The sequence below is a fragment of the Balaenoptera musculus genome, chromosome 10, assembly GCF_009873245.2.
Source record: "Balaenoptera musculus isolate JJ_BM4_2016_0621 chromosome 10, mBalMus1.pri.v3, whole genome shotgun sequence".
NCBI lineage: Eukaryota > Metazoa > Chordata > Mammalia > Artiodactyla > Balaenopteridae > Balaenoptera > Balaenoptera musculus.
Window position 1 is genome coordinate 92,847,664 of NC_045794.1, and position 14,472 is coordinate 92,862,135.

Below are 14,472 nucleotides of genomic sequence, written 5' to 3' on the forward strand. Positions count from 1 at the left end.
TCCAGGCCTCCCTCAGACAGCGGGGCCTTTGTGTGCCGCCGGCTGGCAGGGCCCCCTGGCAGGGCCTGAGCCTCCTGGCCGGCACATTCCTGCTTAAGTGGAATCATCACATCTGCGGCTTCCTCGGCGGCCTGTCCTGGTGAATCTGCTCAAAGTCATGGTTTACTGGACCGTCGAAGCACTTCCTAGCCCTTCCCCAGCACGGAGCTTTTCCTCAGAAAGACCTTGGAGGGCAGACAGCTTCACGGGGGCAACAGGCGGCAGGGCAGGGAGAACGCCGAGAGAGGGGCAGGAGGGCCCCTCCGGCCCTAACCAGCCAGCCGGACGGGAGCATCCCTCCAAACACCAGCCAGGGGGAAGGAGGACCAACGGCGCCCTGGAGGCTGGGCACCAGGGCGGGAGTCGGGAGACCTGGTTTCTGGGGCTGGCTCTCTGGGGGCCTTTGGGCAAAGTTAGTTAATGTTTCTGGGCCTGTCCCTTTACCTTTACGATGCAGGAGGATCGTCCTCAGATGTGAAGAGAACGCTCAAATTCTGCCCTTCCTTGTTTACCCAAAAAGGTTAGTCAAGCACCAAGAGGCATGTGGATACTCACCGGGCCCTTGGTGACCAAACACTCCTGGGGCAGCTTCCGCTGAGAAGCAGAGGTGGGATGAGTGCAGAGCGAAGGGTTAAATAGTTCTTGGATTAGTTTAGGTCTGGAATGAGAGCAAACCCTGCTGCCACTCCCCCAGAAATGCTGGGAGCTCATTAAAATACCATAAAGTCACCGAAAGTGAACCAAACCTGGCATTCTAACTAATTAACAAAGAAGAGGGTCTTTTTCTACTGTTCCTGGGGAGATAACTGAGCTCAAATTCTTCAGCTGGCCAGTCCTCCTGTGAGAACACACACACTCTTTCCCACTGAGGGTGGAAGCCAGAAGCGCCCTTTCCCCACCCAGCCGTGCGTCTGACAGACCACGTGCTGCTTCTCCCGAATTCCCCAGGCAGCCCTTGCTACCCTGTCCCTGCAGGGCGGACGTCTGCCCTCTGCTCTCTCTCATCTTCCCGGCCTCAGACCGTTCAAAGCCTTCCGCGCTTTACAGAATCCTGAGGAACGGTTCAACCACAAGGTAGGAAGGCCCAGTAATGCCCAGGACAACAAGTTAACCGAACGGGAAAGCCAGGGTTGGGAGGGTGACCCTACCAGGTCACCGCAACTTTAATTAAACCCAAGGCTGAGGATTAAAACAAACAAAACTGAGCCGGGTACGTCTGGGCTATGTTGCAACCGTTTATTGACATATACCTGCCAGCCTTTCCACAGGAGCCAACCTCCACGGTGCCATTCTGACCACCCCAGGCCTCAGTGGCCACACCTTCCTCTGAATTCCCAAGACAGCCGACACCTGCCGCAGTCACGCTGGCACCAGGTGTAGGTGGCAACTTGTCCTGTTATACAGCTTTGGCCACAGATCCCTGTGTACAAACGTGTCTGTCTCTCCACCTGGATTGCCATCGCCTCCAGTGCCAGAGTAATGTACTCAACCTCTTAGTATTCTGGCACTTTCCAATCTACTACCTCCATGGCCTAATCCAGGCTACCATATGCTGCCATGCCCCAACCTGTGCCCACGGCAGACAGCACTAATCTATCCCAGCATTCCTTGGCACTGAGTCCCAGATCCTTTGTCAACACAGGGTTAGGCAAGGCACTACTGATTGATGGGAGCTGACACTTAGAATAAAACCAATCTGCAATGCTTAGTCCAGTGGTTCTGCAGTGGGGGCAATTTTGCCCCCCAGGGAACATTTGGTAGCAATGTCTAGGGGCCTTTTTGGTTGTCACAATTGCAGAGGGAGGGTGCTGCTGGCATCGAGTGCGTAGAGGCCCAGATGCTGTGAAGCATCCCATAATGCTCGGGACAAACCCCCCCCGCCCCCACCCCCCAAAAACAGAGAATGGATATCCAGCCCCAAACCGTCAATGGTGCCAAGTTTGAGAAACCCTGGCTTCGTCCGACAAATACGTAAAGTAACCATATAATTCATCATCCAAACTGGAGTGCTTCTGAAAGTGAGAGAGGGCAGTGTTAATACTAACTGCAAGACGGCAGGCATAAATCAGGACTTACAGGCAAACCAGAGCGTTTAAGAGATGAAAGACGGAGGGAGGTCCCTAGGAGAAGTCAAAGAGCTCATCTCATAAAAGTCTCCAGACAAAGCCACCAACTCCCCTACTTGGCAGAATAAATGCTAGTACGTCATAAGCCACAGCCAGCTCAGGGAGGAAATCTTTTTCTAGTTCTTGTTTAAAGAAAAAGCAGAAAAGGAACCGTCTGGCCGTGGCTTTTAGGATGTAAGTGTCGGAGAACAGACCTGTGTTCCCCAAAGCCAGAGGGGCAGCATGTGCTAATAAGTAAGACACGCTCTCCAAAAGAGAGGCACTGACTCTAACAGCCTGCAGACCCCAAGGCTCCACTGTCCACACCTGACTCAGGGCAGGCACCAAAGGCTCCGCCCGAGAACTTCCTTTACTGGTGAACCGTCTTGTCCTAACAGGGGCAACTTCTGTTAATTAACTTCCTCCCTGTCCCAAGAACAAGAAATCTGTTGCTGATTTGCAGGTCAACTGTGTGCGACAAGAGGGAACTTGGAAACGTCCTCGGTCAACATGGGGGCTGAAGAGCTGCATCGAGTCCAACATGAAGCAGAAACGGGCAAAAACTTCTCAGATTGAGGTTTAGAAAGTATGTGGACCCAGCACCTACACAGATAATTTTTAAAAAAGCACCAAGACCTTAGGTTTCCTGTGCCTGCAGACGTACAAAAGATGAAAACACCCACCCATTTACCCTCATAATTTGGGGTGGCTCCTCAGTTCCCATCAAGGCCATTCCATTATGGCCAAGACTTCCTGATCAACACAAAGGAAAGCTCCAGCCCTCTGCAAGTTCCCTTTTTTTTTTTTTTCCCAATTATATCCAACCTATAACGCTGATTTTTGCCCCTCAAAATTCTTTGTGGTTGTTGAACACGTAATAATTGGGCGAATCTCTTTGGGAAGAAGTCCCACAGATTGTCAGAAAAAAGGCTGGCAGTCCAGTTCCAGAGACTCCGACTCCTGGCGCCATGCTGTACATCACTGCATTATTCTTATCATAATGGCTTGGCAAGAAGTGAAAAATCCCACTTGCTAGAAAACCTTTCAGGTCTGGGATCCAAGTGTGGGAACATGCCCTAACTCAGTTGTGCAGAGCTCAAGAATACTCCAGGGTGCACTTCCTGCATGAGGCCAATTATGAGAGCAAGGAGAAAACTGACTCATAACCTCTAGAGACAGACTCAGGCTCTTCTGGAATCTCACAGAATGTTCTCCTACCAGACTGTTCTAGTTAGCACTCTGAAACAGACATCCTACTTTAAAACTAAAGGGCTGGCTTCTTCAAGGAATTTTGATAGACGTGAACATGAGCCAAAGGGTAGGCCAAACTTGTACAACCTACATAATTCGCACCAAGCTTGGCAACGAAACACCTTCCACAGCACTATGTGGATGGTACAAGACAGACCCACATGTTGCCATTTTAAACCACTAAACCAGGGACAAAGTTGTTAATACAATAAGACTCATTACCACCACAGCCTAGATTGACTACAAAGTTTAAAGAAAAAAAAAAAAGGATGCCCATGTAATAGGACATGAAAAACCACTATCAATACAAGATATGAGAACGTAGCCCTGTGCTAGGTAGTTGACTAAGCTCTGAGAATATAAAGGCAACATGGGCCCAGTCCACACCTAAGTCAAAGTATTACTAGGGCTAGCCCAGACATCCTCCCTGGCTGGCAGTAATGCTTCAGTCGTGTCTTTAACAAAAGACTAGACTTGCCAGTTATTGCAGGGCAGATGGAACAGGCATGGCGGTTTCAAGCAGAGAGGCCTACTGGAGAAATGTAAAGAGTTCCATGTAGCCAGGAAGTTGGAGAGGCAGGCAGCAGGCCAATTACAAAGGGCACCGTATGCTGCTGGAGGGTTTATGGGTTATCTTTGGGGCAATTGAGGAGACTTTTCAAGAGTTCAAATCAGGGGTTTGATCAGATTTGCATTCCAGAAAGACGACTCTCTGATAGAAGCACAGAGAGAGGGATCTATTAAGAGCAAAGGTCACAGCAATAGTACAGGCAAAAAATTGTAGAGGCCTGAACTAAGGCCAGGGCCACAGAGACAAGAGGGGGAAGGAGGTCAGAAATGTAAAAAGAGATAAAATCTATAGAGAGCGTTGACTGGCTTGGAAAAAGGGGTGAGAGAGAAAGGGGACAGTGTAAGATGAGCCAGGTTCCAGGCTTGGGTGACTGGGTGGATGGAGAAATGGCAGCCGGGAGCAAGTGGCTGGCAGCAATCAGCTAACAGAGCCGGTCCTCAGCTGGAAAGTGATGGCGAAACCACTCAAGTGGATGGGCCATCGTCCAGAGGACGAGACCTTGAGGAGCACCAGGTGTAACGGGGGAGAAGCATGCAGATGGGCAAGGCAGAGATTAGGGGAACCAGAGAGTCACAGGAAGGAAGGGCTTTCAAAAGGAAGTGGGTAAGACTGTCCAATCCTGGGAGAGGTTAAGTAAGATAAGAGCTCAGAGCTCCACATAAGGGAGGGTGGCCTCTGTCAGACAGAATGGGGGGCAAGGGGGTGGGGGGCACGACGTGCAGGGCAAGGAGTGTGGCTGAGAAGTGTTGAACAGAGGTAGTAAGCACGGATACTTCCTCTAAAAAGCTCCACTATGACAGGGGAGAGAGATCAGAGACAACCTACAGTAGGGCACAGAATCCAGGAGAGACTTTGTGTGTTTTTTTTTAAAAGATGTGAAAACTCAAGCATGTTTCCAAACTGTGTAGAAGAGAAGAAGAGGTGAAAATAATGAAGGAAAGGAAGTAACTGGTAGAAGAGGGGGCCTGGAAGTCAGAGGACTGGCAAAGGAGCTCCTGACAAGAATGAGAAATTGGGAAAATAATTAGGAAATGCATTTTTTAAAGCTTCTTGAACATTCTATCAACATACAAACATCTCCTTTGATAGCCACTGGTCTTGGTTCTCACGCAATGGCTTACAGACTTATACAATGCACGGCCCCCTCACCAGTGCCATCAACACCAATCCAGCCACAAGATCACCATGAAGGAGCACCTGCAAAGGTGCCAACAAGGCTAGAGGTAAAGACTCAGCCCCTGGGAAGGCCACGGAACTCACCTTGCATCATACTCCTGTAGGCGGTGTCTGTGATGGCGTAGATGTGGGGAGGCATCTCATGCCTCTTCTTGCCCTTATACATTTCCACGATCTCTTCGGAGTAGATGGGCAGGTTCTTATAAGGGTTGATGACCACACAGAACAGGCCTGAGTAGGTCTAAAAGAAAAGAGCGGCAAACAGGAATGGGTTAGGAAGTCTGATTCTCAACGTCGTGCACACTTTGTGGCAAAATGCCTGCTGCCTCTAAGGACCCCGAGTCAGCCTGATGTGAAAGCCACCGCCGGAGCCCCTGGTTCTCCGGGCCCCACTCCGGCAGACCTGCCGAGGCGTTGGGGCACCAGCACCATCTCTGCTCTTTCAGTTGAGGGGAGCCTCCCTCGACTGCAAGACTGCTGCCAGCTGTGCACGTCAACAAGCGTGTGCATCGGGCGAGATCTGGGGCAAGCTTCGTGGACAGTAGGAGTCCAGTTACGAAACTCAGATCCAAGGACGATAAAGATGTGTTTGGCATCGTGAGAGATGCACAAAGGGAAAAGGATTCGGCTGCAGCAAGCAAACTGTGTGGAAATACAAATTATTCTACCCTGAAGGACCCTCTGAGATATTCAAGCCTAAACTTTCCCAGCATTGGGAGACTCATGGCGCTCCTCAACCATCTAGGATCCTTTGTGGGATAATAGATCACTGACAGATACCTCTCTCCCTGGAATCTTCCAGAGACACTCACATGAAAATCTCTAAAAAACTTAAAGACCAGGGCTTCCCTGGTGGCGCAGTGGTTAAGAATCCGCCTGCCAGTGCAGGGGACATGGGTTCAAGCCCTGGTCGGGGAAGATCCCACATGCCGCGGAGCAACTAAGCCCGTGCGCCACAACTACTGAGCCTGTGCTCTAGAGCCCGCGAGCCACAACTACTGAAGCCCGCGCGCCTAGAGCCCGTGCTCTGCAACAAGAGAAGCCACTGCAATGAGAAGCCTGCACACTGCAACGAAGAGTAGCCCCCGCTCGCCACAACCAGAGAAAGCCCGTGTGCGGCAACAAAGACCCAACGCAGCCAAAAATAAAAATAAAATAAAATAAAAATAAATTAATTTTTAAAAAAAAAACAAAAAAAACTTAAAGACCACTTTCATGTCCCCTGTGAGCCTTCTCCAAGACTCAGGTCTCCTCTTGAAGGGGAACCCAATTTGTCGACACTCCATGTGAGGCTCCCGAGAATATACCCGATACCCCAAGTCTGAGATGACCAGGTTAAAATCAGACCCCAGAGTCAAATCTCAGCAAGGGAAAGTTTCTTAACCTCCCTCTCCCTCCATTTCTCAATCTGTAAAATGGGCACAGGCAGATTAGTTGATCCTCACTGAATGGTTATGAGGATCACAGCACCCAGCACAGCCATGGAGAGAGGCTCAGAGTAGGTCAGGAGAGCAGTTTCCGGTGGCAACGGTCTAGGCAGATCTGCCTTTCTTCAGTGTCCTCTTTTTCTAATAATTTTCCTGCTATTTTTTTCTTCCAAGATGCTTCTCCCCGACAAGAAAGAAAAGACAGACTCCTAATAGCTGGGCGAGACCCCCTGAGACCACCCAGGTGATGGGTGCTCACTGGGGGGGGACAGCTTTCTTTAGGCAGCTGGAGCAACCCAAGCACCTTCTCCCTAGGAAAACAGGCCACAGGCCCAGAAGAAGCCAGGCGAAGCGAGGCCCATAAGCCATGACTCACACCTGCAGCCCCGACTGCTGAATGATGGCTGAAGGCCATGAGGCAGTTCCTGGCAGAGCTGGGAGCAGACCTAGGTCCCATAATCCCCCCACTGCAGACCTCCTTGGTCATGGAAGCTGGTTCTCCAGACTCCTCACATCTTTTTGTTTCCCTTGCTACAAGTGGCCTCGACCCTCACTGTCCACAGTGTTGCCCCTCGACCCAACAGCAGCCAACATCTGAGGGCTGGGTATGTGCCAATCCAGTCCCTTCCACCCTGCCCACTCCAGTCTCGCCAAAACTGAGGGTGGATCTTGTGGCTGAATCCAAAGACAGGGTCCACACAGGAACCAGTCGGGAGCACAAAGGCCCTTCCCAGCACTGGCCAAGGGCTACAGGTCTTGGACTTTCCAAGCAGAAGTTAGGCTGAAAGCAGAACTCCGGAAGGACCCACCAACCACGCACCGGCCCCCGTGCAAAAGAGCAGCTGAGCTTGGAAATGAACAAGTGTGCTTGACTGCCTCTTCTGCTTGGAGGAGGGGATGCAGGGCCCTGAATTTCCTTCTTCCTGGGTTAATCAGTCAATTGTTCTCCCTCCAACTACTCTCTTCAGGAGGTACCAGGAAAGCTCTGAAGCAAAGAAGTCTGCACGAGGTGTTGGCAATCTGCAGCTTGGGTAATCTGCAGCTTGGGTATTATGAGAAGACGGGAGCACGGCAGGAAACCTCTGGCTTTCCCTCCATGACTGTCGGGTGGGGCTGAGATAGCAGGCCAGGGAGCAGCAAGGTCATCCCAGGAGCTCAGAAACAAGTGAGCTTTGTTCCCGGGGTTTGAGAAAACCCACACTCTAGGAAATCCAGCCCGATGAAAGCGAAGGACAACGTGGCCACACGTTTAGGGCGTGCCACGGGGCCAGATGTTTGGAAACAGCTGGTGGTGACAGCAGAAGGGGCCTGGGTTTTACTAGGACAAGCCTTTCTGACAGCTGGGTGGGCAGATGGTCCCATGGGGGGTTCAAGAGGACCTCAAAGTTCTCTGGGCTAATCCCACCAAATCAGTGGCTGATGAAACTAAGCCCCAAGGAATGAGCACTGCAGCTCAGGTGGGAGGAAGGGGCTGTACTGGGAGCCCGTCCTGCTGGAGGCCCGTGGAGGCGCAGACACTGAACAAGTGGCTCTGCTCCCACACGGCCACACCAGGGAGCTGCTCCATTCACGGGCCACAGAAGCTCTTTGTGCCCGACTGCCCCCTGCCCCCGGGCCTCCCCCCACCGAAGAAACAGACAGAGCAGCTGCGGCGCAGAATCAGCCACGCTGCCCACAACGCCAGGCAGACACACAGCACAAAGGCTCCCGGGGTTGCAATTTGGAACAGCGTGTGCAGAGAGGGGGCCTGTGAATGAGGCAGCACCCCCTGCCCAGGCAGCCCCACCGAGCGGCTCTGATCTCCCCGCAGCTCTGCACCTGCTGGGGGTCTCCATTAGGGCAACTGCACAGACAATCGACTTCCTTCTGGTGAGGATGCCAAGGACGAGGCTGGACCGAGGCAGGAGGATCTGCGCACGGGAGATGCCAGCAAAGAAGCAAAAACGGGAGTTAAGGCCTAACGCCTCCAGGTGAAGAGTTCTGGAGAAAAGGCTCAGGTCCTGCCCACGAGTTGTAGGCGCAGGTCCATGCCTGCCTAGAGTAAAACCCACACTCTGAGAGATGAAGCAACTAACATCGAATGCACTTTCATAACTAATATTTCCGTTTGCAGCCAGCTGATAGGCAAGTGCAGGCCACCGACTTATTTCACACTCAGCAAAGCTGGAACAGGACCAAACTGAACAGCGACACCCATAAAAGGCCGAGCAGAGGGTCGGAATTACCTTCACCTACGACGAACGGCAGCAGCTACAGAGCCCAGGCTCTGCGCGAGCCCAGGGCTGGCTGGTGCTTTACAATGCTTTCACGACTCCTCATAGATGAGGAAGTGAGGCCCCACGTAGCCATGGCAAATGGTCAGGAAGGGCCAAGACCGGAACCAGATCCTGGAGGCTCCAGTTCCCATGACCTGAATCACTCTGCTTTACTGAGCAGGACCCATTTCTTAGAGCCAGCAGAGTGGTTCTAACATAAGCAGTTGAGGATGCCAAGGGGAGAGTCCCACTCCCAGACAACAGCACTTAGCTCCCCTCTCCCCTCCACAGACAAGCAATGCTTCCTTTAAGGTTGTTTATTTTTCTGCAGGTCACTAATTCTGAATTTAAGTGGTTAATACCTCGAGGGACAGGGACTTTTAATTTGGTCCATACAATATTTTCATCAAGAAAGACAGAGATACTGAAACCCGAGTTCCAGTCTCAGGCCTGCCAGCATCTGGCTGTGTGACTCTGCATAAGTCCCTTGCCCTCTCTGGGCCTCAATCCTTCCCACCTGCCATATTAGAAGCCTGGGTGAAGCTGGTCTATAAAGGAAGACTTTTCCACTTAACACCAGTCAGTGTATCTCCTTCTCGGTAGGTCCTCCCTCCCGCCTACAGCCCCACTCACTTATGTAAATAAGCCCCGGAGCCTCCCTCCCGTGCAGAGCCCGCCCACTTTATGTAGATGAGCCCTGGAACCTCCCACCCGTGCAGAGCCCCGCCCACTTACGTAGATGAGCCCTGAGTAGTAGCGCTCCTTGAGGTTGTGCAGCACCGAGGCTTCGTTGAGGCACGTGAGCTCTGCCATGTCCTCCACCTTGGAGAACTTGGGTGGGTTCATCTTCTGGATATCATCCTTGTTCACCTTCACCTTCTTCCCGTTCTCCACCAGCTCCACAATGGCCTCCTCGCCCATCTCTTCCTTGAGGCTGGCGGGCTCAAAGCCACTCTTGTCGGAAGGCACCCATACCAGCTTCTTGGCGGCCCAGTCGGCCTGGGCCAGCGGGTTATTGATGAAGTTTTTATCCACATAGAGATACTTATCGGCAGCTTGCTGCGCCATGGTGACTTACAGCCAGGACCTGAGGGAGAAAAAAAGGATACAATGTTAGCTACAACTATACCAGCCACAAAGAGATCACTCATGTCATATGTCTGCAAACTGTACAGCATTATAATAAGTAAAATGATATATAACCAGATTGTACAATTTGTCAAAATTTTCTCGCCCTCTACTTTCGGAAGATGTACATCACTGAAAAAACAAGTTGATATCAGAGATTCTGTAAGGAATTAATGGTAAGATGTATCCCAGAATCAATGCACAATCAAACAAATCTATAAACAATGATTGTGCCAAATGATATGCATAATAAGAATCTCAGACAGATGTAATTAGAGTCACACTAAGCTACACCTGCTAAGGCAGGAAAGTGACCACACAGTTTAAGAGAACTTCCAACAAGAACACATTTCTAGTTAACCCAAAAAAGGCAACTGACGACAAGTGCACAGAGTGAAAGTCTCCAGTTTAAAAAACTTTTTCTTATTTCACGGAGTCAACCAAGAGAAGAAAACACAACACCAATATGTTGCCAACAGATTTTAATTCCATCGCCCCAAGAAATAAGGCGAGAAGAAAAGAAGTCAGGCTCCAGGACACATCGTGGAGAGTAATGAGTGCTTCCCTTCTGAGGCACTAATGTAAAAAGGCAACACTCATAATTTATGGGCCAGGAGAACATAAGTCCATGTGTGTTTGCCTGTTTTGAAGCTGATTTGCAAAACAAAGATGATAAAATAATAATCCCTCATATCTGAGTGGTTTTATAGTTTATGAAATACTATCACACACACTTCACTATCTCAGAAGATTCTCCTCCTAACAACTCTGTAAAGTGGGTAAAGTACGTGTTATCATCCCATTTTACAGATGAGGAAACAGAAGCTCTCTGGAGGTAAGGGGTTTAGTCCAGAGTTACCTAGGAAGGACTCCTGGTCTTTGTGGTCTCCCATAGTCTAACCACAGTACTTATTCCTGCTCAGAGGCTCAGGTTGGGATCAGCTGGGAGGACAGCTGCTTTGAGTGAACCAAAAGCAGGACTAAGAAACCCTGGTCTAGGGACTTCCCTGGTGGCGCAGTGGTTAAGAACCCACCTGCCAATGCAGGGGACATGGGTTCGAGCCCTGGTCTGGGAAGATCCCACATGCCGCAGAGCAACTAAGCCCGTGTGCCACAACTACTGAGCCTGTGCTCTAGAGCCCGCGAGCCATGACTACTGAAGCCCGCGTGCCACACTACTGAAGCCCGCGTGCCTAGAGCCCGTGTTCCACAGCAAGAGAAGCCACCGCAATGAGAAGCCTGAGCGCCACAACAAAGAGTAGCCCCTGCTCGCTGCAACTAGAGGAAGCCTGCGCGCAGCAGCGAAGACCCAACGCAGCCAAAAATAAAAATTAAATTAAATTAAATAAATAAAAGAAAAAGAATCCCTGGTCTAGGACAGAGCCAGCCCACAGCCACCAGAGGAACAACCCAGAAGCTCACTGACTAGCTCATGACACAGGGAAGCTTTTCGCTTGTGAGATCAAGGCTCCCTCCCCAGGCCCGGGAAGCCGGGAGGACCCCAGATCCAAACCCAGAGTCTCACAGTCTTTCATGCTTCCTGATCCCAACAGGAACTTGGATGCCAAGCAGGCTGAAGGCTTGGGAGGCAGAGAACAAAAGCAAAAGTCTGGGCTGCCCGGGCCTTCTTATCTGGGCTCATTAAATGGTTTCCAGATCAAGGCTGAGGGGCTCCCCTGGACTCACTCCAGGAGAGGCTGTTTTCCAGGAAATCTGCTAGCTCCCACCCACCACAAGGGAAGGCAAATCCAAGGAGCAGAGCCTGGCAGCCTCCCCAGCAAGCTCAGCCAGTGGCTTTGTTTACATTCGCAGCACAAGCAAACCCTGGCAGCCCCTCTTGGGGGACCAAGGGGCACCATCCACCTGCAAGGACCACCCCCAGAAGAAGCAGGCAGGGCCCAGAGTTAGGCAGCAGCAAACAAGGCAGGAGGGGGATGGCTGCAGACCACCTGGCCAGCCTCATCTTCTGTGTGGGTCTGGAGGCTAGACAGGCCCAAATCCAGCTGTCCTCACCTCCACACTGGCCAGTCCATTCAAACAAATCAAAGGCTTCTCTCTGCCAGAGTAAATACCAGTTGTCTTCTGCCTCTCTGCCGTCCATCTGACCATGGGCCAGTCGTCCTCTGCAAAGTCCTAGCACCCAGGGTCCCCAAACCAATCTCCCCAATCACGTCACCACCATGCGCGAGAACTCGTAACAATCACTGCGCACAGGGCCTCCCTGGCTGCTGGTTCTCAGCCTTTCCTCAGACTTCAAACCCGGAAAGGAGAGGACAATCTCCCATCAATATGCAGAAAGGGATTCACGTCAACCCTGTCGCCCAAAACCCCAAGTCCACTGCTCGTTAGTAGTTCCACCAACCCAGTCCAGTGAAGGCACCCTTTACAAGATCACTCCAAGAGAAGGGGGGAAGGGGCCAATCATTAAGCACCTACCTACCAACATCAAGTTTGGTTTATTCCCAACCTCACCTAACTAACCATCAGTCACCCTGGGAAAAAAAAGCTCTTATTTTCCCCAGTTTACAAATGAGGAAACAGTCCAGAGAGGGCAAGTCATTTGCCCAGAGTTGCCCAGCCCAGTTATGGGCTAACCCAGATCTGCCTGGTCCCCAGGCCTGGCCTCTTCCCAGCACATTTGTGCCTGGGGTCTTGCAAAAGAAGTCAGGCCAACATCGGGGCTGGGCTGAAACTGTCAGTAAGTTGAGTGGAACACGGGGAGTACAGGAGAATGCATCCCACAACATTCAGCAGATATTTACTGGGCATTATCAGGCAGCCAGGGAGGCTGAGAATGAGCCTTCCTGGTATGGACCATGTGGCCTGTCAAAAAGCAGAGCGGGGTGAAATTCAACATTCTCACTCCCTCGGCCTGAGACTGTCAACAGTGAGTGATCCCTCAGTGATGGCAGAATGACTTCTGGCCCTCATCAAACTCCGGTTCACCCCAGCAACTCCAATCCTGGGGGAACCTAGAGCAAAGAGTTTGCGAGCTGCCTCCAGGTTGCAGGCCCTGGGCGTTTGGCCTTTGGCCTACCCTGGGAATCTGGGTGAACCGCCAGGCCCTTTCATCAGTGAGCCTGCACTGGAGGCCATGAACATTGCAGCAGGCAGCAGGGGACGCCTCCACCCAACCCCCCACCTTCCGCTCCTGGTTCTACCCTACCTTCAGGCCTCAGTGGGAGGGCAGGGGGCAGGTAGAGGCCAGCACTGTCTACCTCTGAGAGCTATCTGAGATTTGCAGGCCAGGCCATACTTCCTGTAAGAGGGAGGGGTACACCCCCCCCCTCAGAGCTGGATCGGGCTGAAGCCCCCTGCCTACAGCGAGGCCAAGCCACCCCTGGACAGTGGGCTTGAGCGGTCCCCACTGGCCTCAGCACCTCCCTCTCTGAGCAGGACTTTTCATGAGACACGGCTGCTTGGCCAGGCCAAGGACAGAGCCGTTTGGTTTCAGCGACTCTGCTGGAATGATGTGGGTTAGCGGCAGTGCCCAGATCAATACACGGGGCTAGACCGGTGGGGAGAGCTGCAGAGGTCACGATGAACAATGGAGTTTCTATCCAAGAGCCTTCTCACCAGGCCTGGACAGGAACATCCACCCACATTCAAGGATTTGGGGGCCACAGGGCTGCAGCTGAGCCCCTGTTTCCACCTGTGTCAGGTAGAGGCTCCTGGGCCCCAGTGGCTGCTGACTCTTGTGTGCCTGGCGGGGAAGCCAGCAGACAGGTTAACGCTCACCTGTCAGGTGACAGGATGCAGGTGGAGCAAGCCGCCACCGTCCAGAGCTGTGAGCAATGAAGGAAGGGGCTTTACAGAAAGGACACCAGGGAGGCGACTGCCTGATTGCGGCAGCCGGCACACGCCACTTCTCCCCGCCCTGTCCTGGGACCATGCTAAACGGCCTCTGAAATTTTTTTAAAACTGCGTGTAATAGGACAGTTTACAAGATGAAAGAAAAAGACCCCCCCACCAAATTCCTGACACTCTCCCCACAAAAATTAGTTTTCTCTCTTTTTTTTTTAATGGTCCCTTCTAGTCCTGGCTCATAGAAACACTTGATTTTTAACTATCTCAGGCAGGGAGTTTCACATTTTGTATCTTCCCTCCTCACTCTGACCACTTCCCCACAGGGCCATAGTCTGCTTGTTGATGGTTTTTATCCAAATGCTTCATTGTTACAGGGGACAATGCAGAGGCTCTGAGAGGAAAGCAACCTGTTGTTGACACAGCTGGGGGGGATAAGAACTCGAACCCAGGACCCCTGACCCCAAAACCTCGTTAGTAATCACTTTTAATGGCTGCATGATATTCCAAAGTGATTGTTTTAAAAAAATACCGCTTACTAGTTGTTTTCCTCTTATCTAATGGACCACCTTGAGATAAGTTCTCAAGTGGAGTTATGGGAGCAAAGGAACATCCAGCCGGGTGTTTTTATGGCCCCCAAGGGTACACTGGCGTGCACGGCCACTTGGGCAGGCTACCCACGTGGCAGCAACCACACCAGCACTAAGAAAACTGTC

At 51.7% G+C, this 14,472-nt stretch overlaps 1 protein-coding gene across 1 annotated transcript in view; it reads right to left on the bottom strand.

Annotated features, from left to right (window-relative positions):
- MYH9 (myosin heavy chain 9) overlaps nucleotides 1-14,472 on the bottom strand; it is a 90,739-nt gene that overhangs the window by 49,606 nt on the left and 26,661 nt on the right. The window contains exons 2-3 of the mRNA XM_036865572.1: nucleotides 9,560-9,911; nucleotides 5,227-5,383 (exon numbers count right to left, since the gene is read on the bottom strand). Of these exons, the coding sequence (XP_036721467.1) occupies nucleotides 5,227-5,383; nucleotides 9,560-9,892 (490 nt within the window). The 5' untranslated portion in view covers nucleotides 9,893-9,911. The remainder of the gene's footprint in view (nucleotides 1-5,226; nucleotides 5,384-9,559; nucleotides 9,912-14,472) is intronic.